The sequence below is a fragment of the Ammospiza nelsoni genome, chromosome 4 (genome assembly GCF_027579445.1).
Source record: "Ammospiza nelsoni isolate bAmmNel1 chromosome 4, bAmmNel1.pri, whole genome shotgun sequence".
Taxonomy (NCBI): domain Eukaryota; kingdom Metazoa; phylum Chordata; class Aves; order Passeriformes; family Passerellidae; genus Ammospiza; species Ammospiza nelsoni.
In genome coordinates this window covers 5447176-5460666 of record NC_080636.1, presented here as the reverse complement: position 1 = coordinate 5460666, position 13491 = coordinate 5447176, and the positions used below count along the sequence as shown (strand labels likewise).

Below are 13491 nucleotides of genomic sequence, written 5' to 3'. Positions count from 1 at the left end.
TGGAGGTATTGAAGTCCCATCTTCTCTGCTGATTTTGGAGAAGTAGAATGATGGAATAATTTTGGTTGGAAAAGACCTTAAAGATAATCTTGTTCCAACCTCCTGCTCTGTGTTTCCCCCCAAAACAGCATGTATTTAGGGTATTAGGGAGAGATCTTCTGGAGAGTTCCAGCCTCTTCAGGAAGTAGTCCCTGAGGGCTTGGGGCTTCCTGCCCTTGAAAGTGCTGGAAATACTCAGGACTTCCAAATGGTGAGAAAAAAGACTAAAATTCTCTGGTTATTTAGGCCCTTAGATGCTTGTAGCTGTCACAAGGCTCATCTTTCTTGTTCCAGGGTGGGCCAAGCCTTAGGTTGACATCTGGAAGGGGAAGTTGAATATCTGCCAGATGTCAGCTGATCCAGCACCACTGGTGACGGCACTTCCTTTGGCACTGGCTCTCCCTTTCTCATACAAAGAACAAATTTTGGGGAGTCAAAGGACAAAACTGGAAGCCAGTCCTCTCATCTCTAGCCAGAGGTGTTCTCTGGAGGCTGGGTTGAGTTGCAGAAGGGCAGAAAATCATGCTTGAACTCAGGGAGGTTTTCTGAGGGTATGTGGGACGTGAGGTTGGGGTAGCCCTGCTCCTTCCCTTCTTCCCACCTCACTTGTGGGCTCGTGGTTGGTGCTTTCCTGAGGACTGGGAATGTGAGAGGGTGTCCTAGGTTGGGACCTGGGGAGGTGACTGAGCCCCCAGCATCTGCCTGAGAGCAGTGAAAGGGTTTGGGGGGATACACTGCTGATTTTGGCAGTACAAGGCCCTACTTCTTCCCCAAACCCTTCTGCCAGAGCCCAGCTGTCTGTCCTGACATCTTAGGTGCCTCTACATGTCCCCTTCCAGGACTCAGTCTTGCCTTCTTCAAACTATCCCCACAAACAACAAAAAACCCCAGAAGCAGATCTCTGAATGTTTTTTTTCTTCTTGTGGCATCTTCTGAGAGCGGCTTCTTCTTTTGTCGACTTGGTGCCATGGCAATGGGCATTTCTAGCCTGGATTTGTGGTATTACTCATCTTCCTCCTTTGTCTTAAGGAGACAGCACCTTGGAGCTGCCTCTGAGGGCTTTGAGGAGCTCTGTGGTGCTTTCCTGTTGTGCTTGTGTGGTTTGGGGAAGGAGGGGAGGTTCCTCCTCGGCCCTTGTTGTGTTGTGATTGGAAATACACTGGATTTCTTGGTTATTTCACTCTCAGAGCTGCTGTCACTCTTACTCCTCATTACAAAGTGACCTTTTGGAAGAGTTCAGCTGCTGTGGAGTGATGAGTCACCTTCTGCTGCTTGATTGCGCCGAGGCCTTGGGGTGGATGGACAGCACATCCCAGAGTGTGTGCTGGTGTGAGCGCTCCCACCCCGCTGTGCTGCTTTGGTGATCTCTCTGCAGGAGCTCTGTGCCCTCAGATTCTCAAAGTCTTCACCCCAAAACGTCATCAGGGCTGCAGGAAACCACAGATAAAGATGTTACCTTTTCACAGGGTTTCAAAACAGCTTGTTTTGAAATGGAGCTATGAAATCACCGAGCTTGTGGGGATCTGCCAGGCAGGAGATGTTCTTGCCCCACCTCTGAAGCAATAAAAATCCCCAGTCCCCCTAGAAAGAAAAAAAAGAAACCTCTTAAATTCTGTTTTTTGGACATTTTCCTCCCTTTTCTCAGCAGGGCAACATCTTTTGATATTCTTGCTCTGTGTAGAGTGGAGCTTTTTTCCTTATCTCCTCCTGGGATCTTGCATATACATATGGTTTTCTGTATTCTTAGTAATTAGGATGTTTTTGTTTCTGAGCATATCTGAGGCTCTCTTCGGAGCCTGTGTCTGTCTTTTGCCAGCTAACTTTTCTTTACCTTTCTTGTGTTCTCAGCAATGTTAAAATTTAAAAGTTGAAAACTCATTTTCAGTTGAAAGGACTGTAGTGAGCATGATCTTGGCTTCAGCACTGAAGAACGTCCTGGATGTTTACATCCATAAAAACTTCAAGTTTTTAGTAATTTGCAGCTCTGGTAATTACTGAGGAGCTGGGGAAAGCCCTGAAAGCATTTTCTAGTGAATTAATATGTGACTGTTTGGGAAATTCAGAGGTTGTTATGGTCCCAACCATCTCCCAACCTAACTAGCTAAAAGTCTGGAAAGTTCATCAAGGAAATCAGCTTTGAGTTCAAGTTTTCCCTTATTTCTGGAAGAACTTGAAAGCCACTTTTGTGGCTTTTAGTGCCTTGCATGAGGTAAATACTTACAAAAGGTAAATACTTACAATGTAGCTGGGAAAAAAAATCTGGTGAAGAGTTTGTTTGTACAGGCAAAATTAAGAGGAAAAAAAGGAAATAAATTTGTGCCTACCCAGTTGGACATTTCTGATTGAGGGTGGTGGCAGCAGATTTGATAACATCTGATGGCCATGGTCTGTTTTCAGCCCATGTGTGCTGTCAGTTTTAACAGTTGTCCTGTGCCATCTTGCTAATGAAAATCCATATTTTTATTCATTTTTTTGATATCTGGAAGAAGCCTCTTGCACAAACAAACCTGGCAGGGCCTGGTGGTAATTGGTGTCCCCCTCCTTGCGTGTTAAAGCCACTTAAATCTTCTGTAAGGTTCTTTTGACAAATGAGTTTTCTTTCTGGTGAGTGTAAGTGAGTAATGAGATGATTGTGGAGCCCCAATCCAAACCTGGGGATAATTGGAGTCCTGATAAAATGCAGCTCAGCAATCAGGGCTCAGAATTAACTCATCAAGCCCCTCATTGTCTCTTGTGAGCATCCTGCACCCTCCTTGTGGAAGTGGAGCTCTAAAAGCACTGGAATTACCTGCAAGTGATTAAATTCTCCCCAAATTATGATGAGGTTTTTAACTGAGCCAAAAACTTTCCCTGATAAGACACAAACCCAGAAGTTTTCTGGTTCTTCTTGTAAAATCTGAGGGATGGAATCCCAGTGCAGTGCTGGGGATATCTGAATTGTTGCATTGTTTTAAAGCTGGCTCAACAGATCCTGCAGCATATTTTTTTTTTTTTCTGGTCTTCCAGAGCAAATCCCTCACTGCTTGGTCTCCTCTGACTTATTAATTGGTTTTGCTGGCACAATAAATCACAGTTGTGTTGAAGGGCCCCAAGGCCCCAGACTGGCTTGGGATGTTTGGATATATTTTATCTGCTTGTTTTTGTTTTTCAGTTTGCAGTTCAGCTTGGTATGTGTTCTGGGGGAGTTTTCTTTCTTTTTTCTTCTTTTTTTTATTTTTAAAATATATTTGACTTTATCTATCTTGGAATTGTTTGCTTAAGTAGGAGATTAATTTAAATGTTTTTTTGAAACAAATCCTTTCACAATGGGTTTTTTCCCATGAGATGCCCAGTTTGGCAGCAGGAGATGAACTGCTACCTGTGGGAGAGCACCAGGAGATGGCTCACAGGTCTCTTGTACATTTTTATTTCTGGAATCATCAGGAGAAAAACCTTTAATAAAATACCAAAAGGAACAGGAACATCCCTGATTTCTGAGGGTTCTGCTGCAGCACTGAAACTCCACATGCTCCTGTGTTCTGTAAAAACAAAACAAAAAACCCCCACAACACTCCACTGAATTACTTGGATTATTCACAACATTTCCTAGAAATCTGGCTGCAAAATACAATACTGGAATTAATTCAAAAGTGCCTGGGTGTTGTTTGTTTTGTTTTGGGGTTTTTTTTGTTTTTGTTTTGTTTTGGAGGGTTTTTTTGTTTTTGGTTTTTTTTTTTTTTTTTTTTTCAGCAGCAACAGATCAGTTCTTGGAGCTCTGTTATGAATTATCACTGAAGTGGCAGGGGAAGCTTGATGTTTTCATCTGGCTCTTCATGACAAAAGGCTGGAGTAGGGTTGGGAAGATGCAGCTGAGGTTGTGGTCAGCCAGTGGTGCAGGGATGTGGGAGAGCTCTGCTCTTGCTGACTCACCTGCTCTGCACTTTCTACCTCTGCTTTGGATTTTATTTTTTTTTTTTTTTTTTGCTTTTGCAAGAGGAGGTTGTGGTTTAATCTGTGCTCTTGACCTTAGGTAATGGATTGACATCATCCTAGCAGGTGGTCATTGCTGTAGAAAATCTGTATTTTATAGAGAGGCAAAAAGCTTCACCCAACACTGTTAAGGTACCTGTGGAAGGTCTGGCATTGGGGGACACCTCATGTAAATCCTATTTACATGATCTGAAGATCTGCCTGTGCCAACCCGAATTATTTGGTTAAAATCTAAAGTGATTTATTGAGTTGGGAGCACCTCTTCCACCCTTCCCATGGGCAGAGTTACCTTCCACTTGACCAGGGTGCTCCAAGCTCTGTCCAGACACTTGCAGGGATGAGGCAACCACAACTTCTCTGTGAATCTCAATAAAAGAGTTTTTCTAACCAAGGTATTCAGGATAAGCTCTGGGTCCTCCTGGCTGATGAATTTTCTGCAGCAAACCCTCAGCAGTCCAGCCATGAGGTCTGGGGACACCCCCAGCCCCCCCAGTTGGTCCCTGTGGCTGCCAGGGGTAAATAAATCTCCTGTGAGCCTTGCCAGGGACTCTCTCAGATGTGAACCAGAGAAAAAGCTTAAAATCCTAGCAGGCATCCAGATTTATTTAATCATTGTGCCTCACAGTTTTAGCAGGGTGGGAGACAGCTTTGGGTGCTGCTGGCTGGCTGGCTGCAGCCTTGCAGTTGTTCTTGTCTGTGAAATGCAATAATTTGTTAGGAAAGAAGAGGATTTTTATGACTTTTGTCATGCAAAACAAAGCCCAAACTTTGCAGTTCAACCTCAGCAGGGATGTGTAAAATTTAGGTGTGTATTTACCTAAAAAAATGTCGTTATAGCAATGTAATTGCTCTCATTTTGTCTGGAAAAAAAGAGAATTATTTTGTTAAGTGGGTGATTTTGCTGGAATCAGGCTGTGAGATGTGCCTACAAACTTGCTGTGGTTCATGTGGAAGTAGGGTGATGTTTAAACCTTTTTTTTTCTGGAATGTTCTGGAGATTGGAAAACTGATAACACTTGCACAAAGTTCTTCCAGATCTCTCCAGAATCCTCCAGCTGCTCTCTCCCTGCCTGAGTTACCTGACTGGAAGGTTACCTAACCTATGGAGGCACCAGGAATCTGTGTTTTCTGTGCAGAGTGGAAAGGTCACTTTGGAGGTGGATGCTCCATTATTAATTGAGTTTCCTTTTGCACCCAAAGTTTGGGATTTGGGTGTTTTCCAAATGGTGCAGTGAATTGGAGCCTGCAGGGAGTGAAACAAACCCTTTGAGAGCTCAGGTTAATTAAAACTTCATTCCTTTCTTGAAAATCAGTGTCTGTTCCTGGCTAGAGCAAGTTAAAAATCCACGAGGAGAAAAATTAGGTGAAGATGACTTCTTTTAACTCAATACCAGCATTACCAAGTGAGTTTTTAGGCTTAAATCTCTCTTGAGTTCCTTAATACTCTGTTACAACCAGGAACTGGGATGCTGAAAAGAACCAGGCTGGATTTTAGGGTAGTGCCCATGTCCCATCTGATGCTCCTTTACCTTTAAAAATTATTGAATGTACATTATTATCATTGATTCCTTTGACCCTCTGTACTTGACCTGTAATTCCTCTGAGAAAATGGATGCAAAAATGGTTTTCAAGCTCTTCCAAAACAATTTGCTGCCTTCTGTGCCTAAAAACTTCCTTGAGGAATCTGAAATTGCTTTTAAGGTGACAAGCTGATAGCGTTGGATTGCCAATCAGAGCTCAAAAAGCCTCTTTAAATGTAGTTTGAGGTTCCTGGCTTTCTGAGGAGAGTTTTTTGGAGAGGTGAAGAGGAGGAGATGCAATTCCATGATTCTGGAAGCCTGGGCTTGGATTTGACAGAGGGAATAAGCACTGCTGTAGATGAGAACAGTTTTCCAGGCTTGGTGAAAAGATTGCCTTGGAAATTGAGGGTAAAAATCAGTTGCTTCCAGAAAACTGCTGTGAGTTAGTGGCTTGTGCCTGCAGATGTTGGTTAGAGCTCCACAAGTGGCTTTGTCACCTGAGAGGTTGTGCAGGCGTTGTGGCTGGAATAATTCCCATCACCTGGGGTGTGAGAGGATGTTTTTAGTAATAAAGCTGCTTTTTCTCCCAGGAAAATGAGCTTGATTAAGGTTTTTGGCTCTCCTGGAGAAGCCTGCAGCCCTTGGGCTGGGAGTGCTGCTTCCACTTCAGCTTTTCCAGGGAATTTATCTGACGTGGCTGAGGCTGAGCTTCCTGCTGAGCTGATTTTATTGGCCCAGGTGCAGCTGCCAGGTGCCACCAGAGCAGCAGTGGGACACTCAGTGCCACCTCTGATGGCAGCAGCTGCAGTCACTGCTGCTCCCTACAGAGCCCTGAGCACTAAAACTCAGCTCCAAAGCAAAATAGCTGCAGGGCAGGCACCTTGTCAGAGCTGTGAGAGGGCTGAGAGCAGCAGGAGCTGGGAGATGGAGCTGAGAATGTGAGGAGAGTAAGGAGAGAAGGCTGGGAATGGAATCATGGAATCCTGGAATGGTTTGGGTTGGAAGGAACCTTAAATATCATCCATCACCCTCTTGCCATGGGCAGGAGCAGCTTCCATCAGACCAGGTTGCTCCAAGCCCCATCCAGCCTGATCTTGGGTGGATATTGGGATATCAGAACACAGCAGGTCTGGGATTAACTACAGAGGAAGGGCTGATGCTTTGCAGGGAAATCACCAGAGAATTCCTAATTATTCTTCTTTTTTTCTTCCCAGCACCTGCATAAAATTGAGTTTATTTTCTACTTATTCTGGTTTATTTTCCTGTTGCATAGTATGGGCTGAGGGAAGCCCTTAAGGCAAAGGAAGATTTAAGGTGAAAGCATCTGCTGCTTCTGAGGGTGAGGCGGGGGTTTTGTTCCTGCAGCACTGAAGGATGCTGCTTGTTCTCCTTGGTCTCATGCACTTCTCATGTTTTTCCATTTCTTTGCCATGAGATGAGTCCTGCAGGGTGGTCTGAGGGGGATTATCCTGACCACAGTGTGTTCTTCATGGTGCAGGAGGGCTGCACTGGTCTGGGCCAGCTTTAACTGTGTTCCAGCTCCTCCTCAGCCAAACCTCTTTTCTCTCCTTCTTTTCTCTCTTTCCTCTCTCTCTCTTTTCTCTCTCTCTCCTCTCTCTTTTCTCTCTTTTCTCTTTTCTCTCTTCTCTCTCTCTTTTCTCTCTTCTCTTTCTCTTCTCTCTCCTCTCTCTTTTCTCTCTTTTCTCTTCTCTCTCTTTTTCTCTCTTTTCTCTTCTCTCTCTTTTTCTCTTTTCTCTCTCTTTTCTCACTCTCCTTTCTCTCTCTTCTCTCTCTCTTCTCTCTCTCTTCTCTCTCTCTTCTCTCTCTCTTCTCTCTCTCTTATTTTTCTTTTCTTTTCTTTTCTTTTCTTTTCTTTTCTTTTCTTTTCTTTTCTTTTCTTTTCTTTTCTTTTCTTTTCTTTTCTTTTCTTTTCTTTTCTTTTCTTTTCTTTTCTTTTCTTTTCTTTTCTTTTCTTTTCTTTTCTTTTCTTTTCTTTTCTTTTCTTTTCTTTTCTTTTCTTTTCTTTTCTTTTCTTTTCTTTTCTTCTCTCTCCCTTTCTCTCTCCTTTCTCTCCTCTTTCCAACCATATTTTGGGCTGGAGTGACACTTTCTGTGCTCAGGGCTCTGACTGGCCCTGTCAACACAGCTCGTGGCACTTCAGCAAACGCTGCCTTCATCTGAAGGTGCCAACTTGCAGTGATAAAGATGGGGGGAGCATCAATTTGAAGGTCTTAAACTCTCCCCCAGGAAATCTGATGCCAATGAAAAGGTGTTTAACTCTGCCCTCTGTCTCTGAAGCAACTGCTCCTGACAGAGTCTGTGAAGTGTTTCTGGGACATCCATATGGAAACTTAGTTGGCATTTGCACAAATTCTGCAACAGCCACATCAGATCCTGCTCTGAACTTCTGCAAAACAACCATCAGACTTCCAGAGGAGCTGAACAGCTTCTGCTGTCGCTTGTGGCATCTGCTGCCCTTCAAGCAGCGGGGGTGGCACTCAGTGAGCATCAGGGAATGAGGGGGAAGCAGCTGCCAGGGCTGGAGGCAGGGCTGCAGCTCACAGGGAAGGTGCATCTGCCACCACAGAGCCTGTGGTCACCTCGAGGTCACCCTGCATTTTACAGGCGTGAATTGCTCATGGTTTCAAGCTCCTGGCAGATGAAATGGGCTGAAGGATTCCAAACAGGAGTGATCTGAGCCTGGAGGTGCTTCAGTGACAGAGCAGACACCTGTCTGGGAGTGCAGTTCCTGTCCAGCCCAGGTTGGGGATTATTTGCAGGCCGAGTGTTTTGTCCCTGCCTTGCCCAAGGGACACGAGGCTCAGCTGCCTTTTGTTCTGCTCTTTCCTCCCCTAAAGAGGGAGGAACAGAGGATGCTTCCCTTGCCAGAGTCCTGGCTGACCTCTGCCCAACCCTCTGATCCTACTCCACCCTTGCCCTTCTTCCAGCTCCTGGGCTGCTTCTGTCCTGTCTCCAGCCCTCTCTGGTTTCCACCACTGCCACCCTCTTATCAAACCACTTTCAGTGGCTGGGGAGGGGAATAAATAATTTTCCCTGCTTGGCTTTTCCCTATTTACCCATCTCGTTCCTTTAGGACAGGGAGGAAAAACTCAGCCATGTTCTCAGAGCTGGGTGCTCAAACCATCCTTATGTGACCCAGTGAGTGGGAAGGTTGGAGATGAAGCTCAGAACTTCCCTGAGGCTGCAATCCTGGATGTGGTTGAGGTGGAAAAAGCCTTCCCCAGGCTGATTTTTTTCTCCTCTGGATGTGGTTGAGGTGGAAAGAGCCTTCCCCAGGCTGTTTTTTTTTTCCTTTGCAGGGCTGCCCAAACTCTCCTGGCACTGAGGGGAATGTCAGCACTGTGGGTGCTCAGCTTTGAGGAGAGATTATGGTGTCCATCATGCATTTTGGAGGAACCAAACCCCAACTTTGGGACTTAGTTTGCGATTGAGATGCTTGTGAGGGACTTTGCAATACTTCTGATGGCAGCGGGCACCTTGGCTGGCTGTTGTCCATCCCTGCCACATCTGCCAGCAGAGATTCCATAGCTGGTGGTGCCCTCAGTGTTCAGGTGTTTCCTGTACTTTCCTCACTTCACTTTTTTTCTGTCTGGACAAGTTTCCATCGTGCAGGGCTGCAAACACCCCAAGCTCTGCCAGCAGCAGAGGGTGATATCCTCAGTCTGCTTTGCTGGATGGGGACAGCAGCACCTTGGATGCTTTTTGAAGCCTTCAGAGCACTTCAGGGCTTATTCACATTAATTCCTGTCAGGCTCTAAGGTGTAGGAGGCAGAGGTCAGGAGGGGGGTTAATCTGAGGGGCTTTATCAAGTATCCCACACCTTTGATAAGTAGTTTAGGAGTCATCTGGAGGCTTGAAGCTCCTGCAGGCCCTTTGCACCCTCTGAGCCCTCTGGGGGGATGCTGCGCTCCATCAGCTCGTGGCAGGAAATGCTGCAGCCCCTGTCCTGTGTTACTGAGTTCCTGTTTGTGGCCTCACTCCTCTGGGTTTGTGTTTTGTGGTGGAGAACTGTTGGCTCGATCCCTCAGAGGCAGCATGTGCTGCTTTCAGCTGCTGCCTCCACATTTGCTTATACAAGGCTTTAAAAAAAGCCATCAATATTTTAGTTTCCATTCAAGCCTCTGCCTTGAAGCTCTCCCTTTTCATTTCACTGTAGTGCCTAGAGCCAGCTAATGAAATATCTCCCTCCTGCTTCAAATTAGGCATAAAAGACTTGTTAGAAGATGAGGAGAAGCTGCTGAATAATCCTGGTAATGTAAAAATCGACATTCTATAATGTCCCTAATTCTCCTAATTAAACATGATACATGAGTGTGCTACAAGAGTCCTCCAGCTGCTCCCTAATGAGATGTTGCAGGGACCACTTTGCTGTTGGATGAGGCTGGGTTAAACTCTAATTAAAGCCTTGCAAAAGGCTAAGGAGTTGTCTGGTGTAATTAAGAAACTTGTCTCGCATTCTCAGTGCTGCCACCCCCAGTGACCTGCTCCTCTGCCCGTTGGGGAACTATGGGTCTCTCGGTCCATATCAGGTATCTCCTTGGAAACTTCTTTTACTTTTTTTCCATTTTTCCACCTGTAGTTTCAAATTGCCGTGTCCCAAAGCAGCGGCGCGGCCTTGGCTCAGTTGAGATGTTGAGTTCGGGGTGGGCTGGGGCACAACTCTTACTTTTGGTGGTGTTTTTATGCAGCATTTTCATCCTGTGGTGGCTTTTACCTGAAGGGGAGCAAGGTGTTGTGGCTGAGTCTTGCTGCCCACACTGTTGGCATGAGGAAGAAGCCTCTGAGGCCACCCCAAAACATGCTGGGTGCCATTCCTTGAACACCGCGGGCCTCGCAGGGCCTCAGAGCGGCGCCTCACAAGGCCCCGGCGATGGCCGAGAGCCCCTCAAGCCTGGACTCAGACTCAGACACCACAGACACCTCCTCACTGCCAACAACAACAGCAACACGCCCTGAGAGCCTGCCCTCTTATGACACCCCCCTCTCATTGTCAGGGTACCTCAAGTGCGACACGGACGATGCGAAGGAGGAAGTGGTGAACGAGGAGCTCTTCGATGGTGTCAACTCCACCATCGTGTCCGCGGACAGCATCCGCTTCTTCGTCAACGTCAACCTCGAGGGCACTCCCAGCGCCACCGGTGAGTGGCCCCAAAAAATAGGGGTGGCAAAGGGGGTTTGGTCCTGCTGGTGGGATTTCATGGGATCACAGTAGATTGGGTTGGAAGGGATCTTAAATGTGATTTCTTTAAGGGTAGGGACAGCTTCTGCTAGGCCAGGTTGCTCCAGGCCCTGTCCAACCCATCCTTGAACCTTTGCTTCTGGCACAGTGTTTTAATATCCTCAGTACTGATAAATGATGAGGAAGGAGAATAGCCAAGCTATTCACCAAAAAACTTCTGTCATCATTTTGTTTTATTTCATATGCAATTTTTAACTTTTTTCTTTTGCACAAAATCCCGTTGGCTTAATTTCCCATAAAATCCAGCGCTGATACTTAGTGAATCCTTTGAAAAGTAAAGCTGGAAGAGGAAGGGAATACAGATCTAAACTGAGATCCCACATAGTGCCAAGCCAGGTCTGAGAAACAGAGGTTTTAGGAGAAAATAAAAATCAAGTCATACAGCTAAAGAGGTTTTGTTTTTTTTTGTGGCTGGTAGCTGTGACAATCTTTCTTAGCTGTAGCAACCATTTTATTTTTCTAGAAAATGTTTTCAGTTTTAGTAAGATAAGTCGTTCTGAATTAGACAAAACTTAACCTTCTTTATTCCCTGGAAGTGTTCAAGGCCAGGTTGGATGGGGCTTGGAGCAACCTGGTCTGGTGGAAGTTGTCCCTGCCCACTGATGGGGAGTGGAACTGGGTTACCTTTAAGGTCCTTTCCCATCCAATTTGTGAAATTTGGATTTTGTGGGATATACCTGGGAAAACACAGCTCTGGGATACAGAGCAGCCTGGACTTGTCCCAGCAGCTGCAGCCTGCCTGTGTGGGCTATTTTAGAGGTTAAATGCACAGGCTCTGGCTTATTCTTGGTGTCACAGTGTCAGAGAGTCCTTTAAGTTTGTTAAAAGTTATTTTTGAGTTACATGCAAATCCCAGTTGATCTGCAGTGAGCAGTTACTGGGAATGGTGATGCACACTAGGCACAGCCTGGACTCCTCTTTGACTGTCCCGGAGTCTGCTTTTTGACTCTGAGCAGTGACTTGAACTTAGGAATAATATCCAGCAATTTCCAAGCCTGCAATTTTACAAATGCCATCTTAATTGAAAGATTTAAGGGAGCTGTGCTCTGCTATGACAAGTCAGGACTCAATGCCGTGGGGTGCATTGTTAGGGGATGAGGAATGCAAGTGCTGTGGATTCTTCTGCATCTGAAGAAGTTCACTTTCCTTGTGTGTCCTTCTGGGCTTTTTTTGTTTTCCCTTCCATTCAAAACAGGACAAAAAAGGCTGCCTTATTTCCCTGAAGCATTGCTGTTTGTGCTGGTGATATTAGTTGTATCCTTTTTTTTTTTTTTTCAGCTGAGATGATCAGAATTTTTAAGGAAAAATGGATTTCTGGTGTGTTGGGGTCCTGTTTCAAATGGAAGGCTGGAGATTTTTAAAATGAGTTTCAGACAGAGCAAAACCCCAAACTTTCAATAAGGGGATATGTGAAAAACTAGATTTTTTCCCCCTTTTACAACATCAAAGTGATCCAGGTAGCCAAAATCCGACTTTTTCACTGTTATGCAGAGAATTCATCAGAGTCCAGGGGTAGGAGTCATCTGGGCTATCAGTTCCTTTACAGAGATGGTTTTACTGGAGTTTCTTCCAGGCTGGATTTTACACACATCAAATCAGTCTGCGGCTGCCCAGGGCACAGCTGATCCTCCTGGAGGGGTGGCTGAGGGTGGCTGAGATGAGCCCCTTAAAATCCTTCAAGAAAAACACCCTGAACTTCTGAAAAAAATACCCAGTTCCCAAACTGAGGTTTAATTATGCCAGAGCCAAGGTGTGTCTGGGAGTGAATTGTTCCCTGCACAGAAATTCCCTTCCATCACTGCCACTCTTTGGGAGGTTTGTTTTTATACTCAGGTTTTGATTTCCTAGAACAAAGCTGGAACTGAACCTTTGCATGGTTTGTCAAAGCTGGAAAGAAGGGAGGAATAAAAGTGGGGTTTCTCCAAGCAACGCCAGAGGCCCCAAACACCTAATTTCCTACCCCTGGGGAGCTGGTGCACCAGGATCCTACAAAATCCTCTGTTGCTCTGAAAACACAGAGGAAAACCAAGTATGGGAATGGAATCTTTGCATCCTCATCTAATTTTCCTGTGTTCTCCAAGCTGGGTGAAATGTTTGAGTCAAAATGTGCTCTCTTGGCTGAATGTGGTACCCAAACTCTCTCCTGCTGGAGATTTTTTTGGGTCAGCTGCTGTGAGTTTGCTGCCCACCTTAATAAAGGGCTAAAAAGATCCAAAATTCACATTTAGGCAGGGGATGAATTGGAACCCTGGGATGCAGGTGCTGGCAGGCAGTGAAGGTGGAATTACAGATGCAGTGACAGCTCTGCATCGTCCTGTTGAGCTGTTCCTCTCTGTGTGATGTGTGTGCAGCTCTCCATGAGCATAATTGGATGCTCTCCACTGCAATTCTGTTTTTAAAAAGATCACTGTGTGGGATTAAGCTTTGAGCCAACAAAACCCAGCACGACCAATAAAACTCCAACAAATGACCACTGACATAAAATACTGGGCTTTGTGCACAGGTGTGTGTAAAACAGGATGGCTTGAAGAAATCTGGGGTTCAAGGTATGGCCTGTGTTATTTTTAATTAATACTGGCTGCCTTTGCAGGGAGTACTGAGCCCAAAGCAGTGCAGATGCCTGAGGACTAAAATGCTGCTCAGTGGTAACATTTGGGTCATTTCTCCTGGGTGTTCCAGTGCTTCCTTGTGTTAACTGATGGA

At 45.5% G+C, this 13491-nt stretch overlaps 1 protein-coding gene across 3 annotated transcripts in view; it reads left to right on the top strand.

Moving 5' to 3' along the window:
* SLC4A11 (solute carrier family 4 member 11) overlaps positions 1-13491 on the top strand; it is a 98194-nt gene that overhangs the window by 18335 nt on the left and 66368 nt on the right. For all 3 annotated transcript variants that reach the window (XM_059470677.1, XM_059470676.1, XM_059470675.1), the window contains exon 3: positions 10544-10687. In XM_059470677.1, the coding sequence (XP_059326660.1) occupies positions 10544-10687 (144 nt within the window). The remainder of the gene's footprint in view (positions 1-10543; positions 10688-13491) is intronic.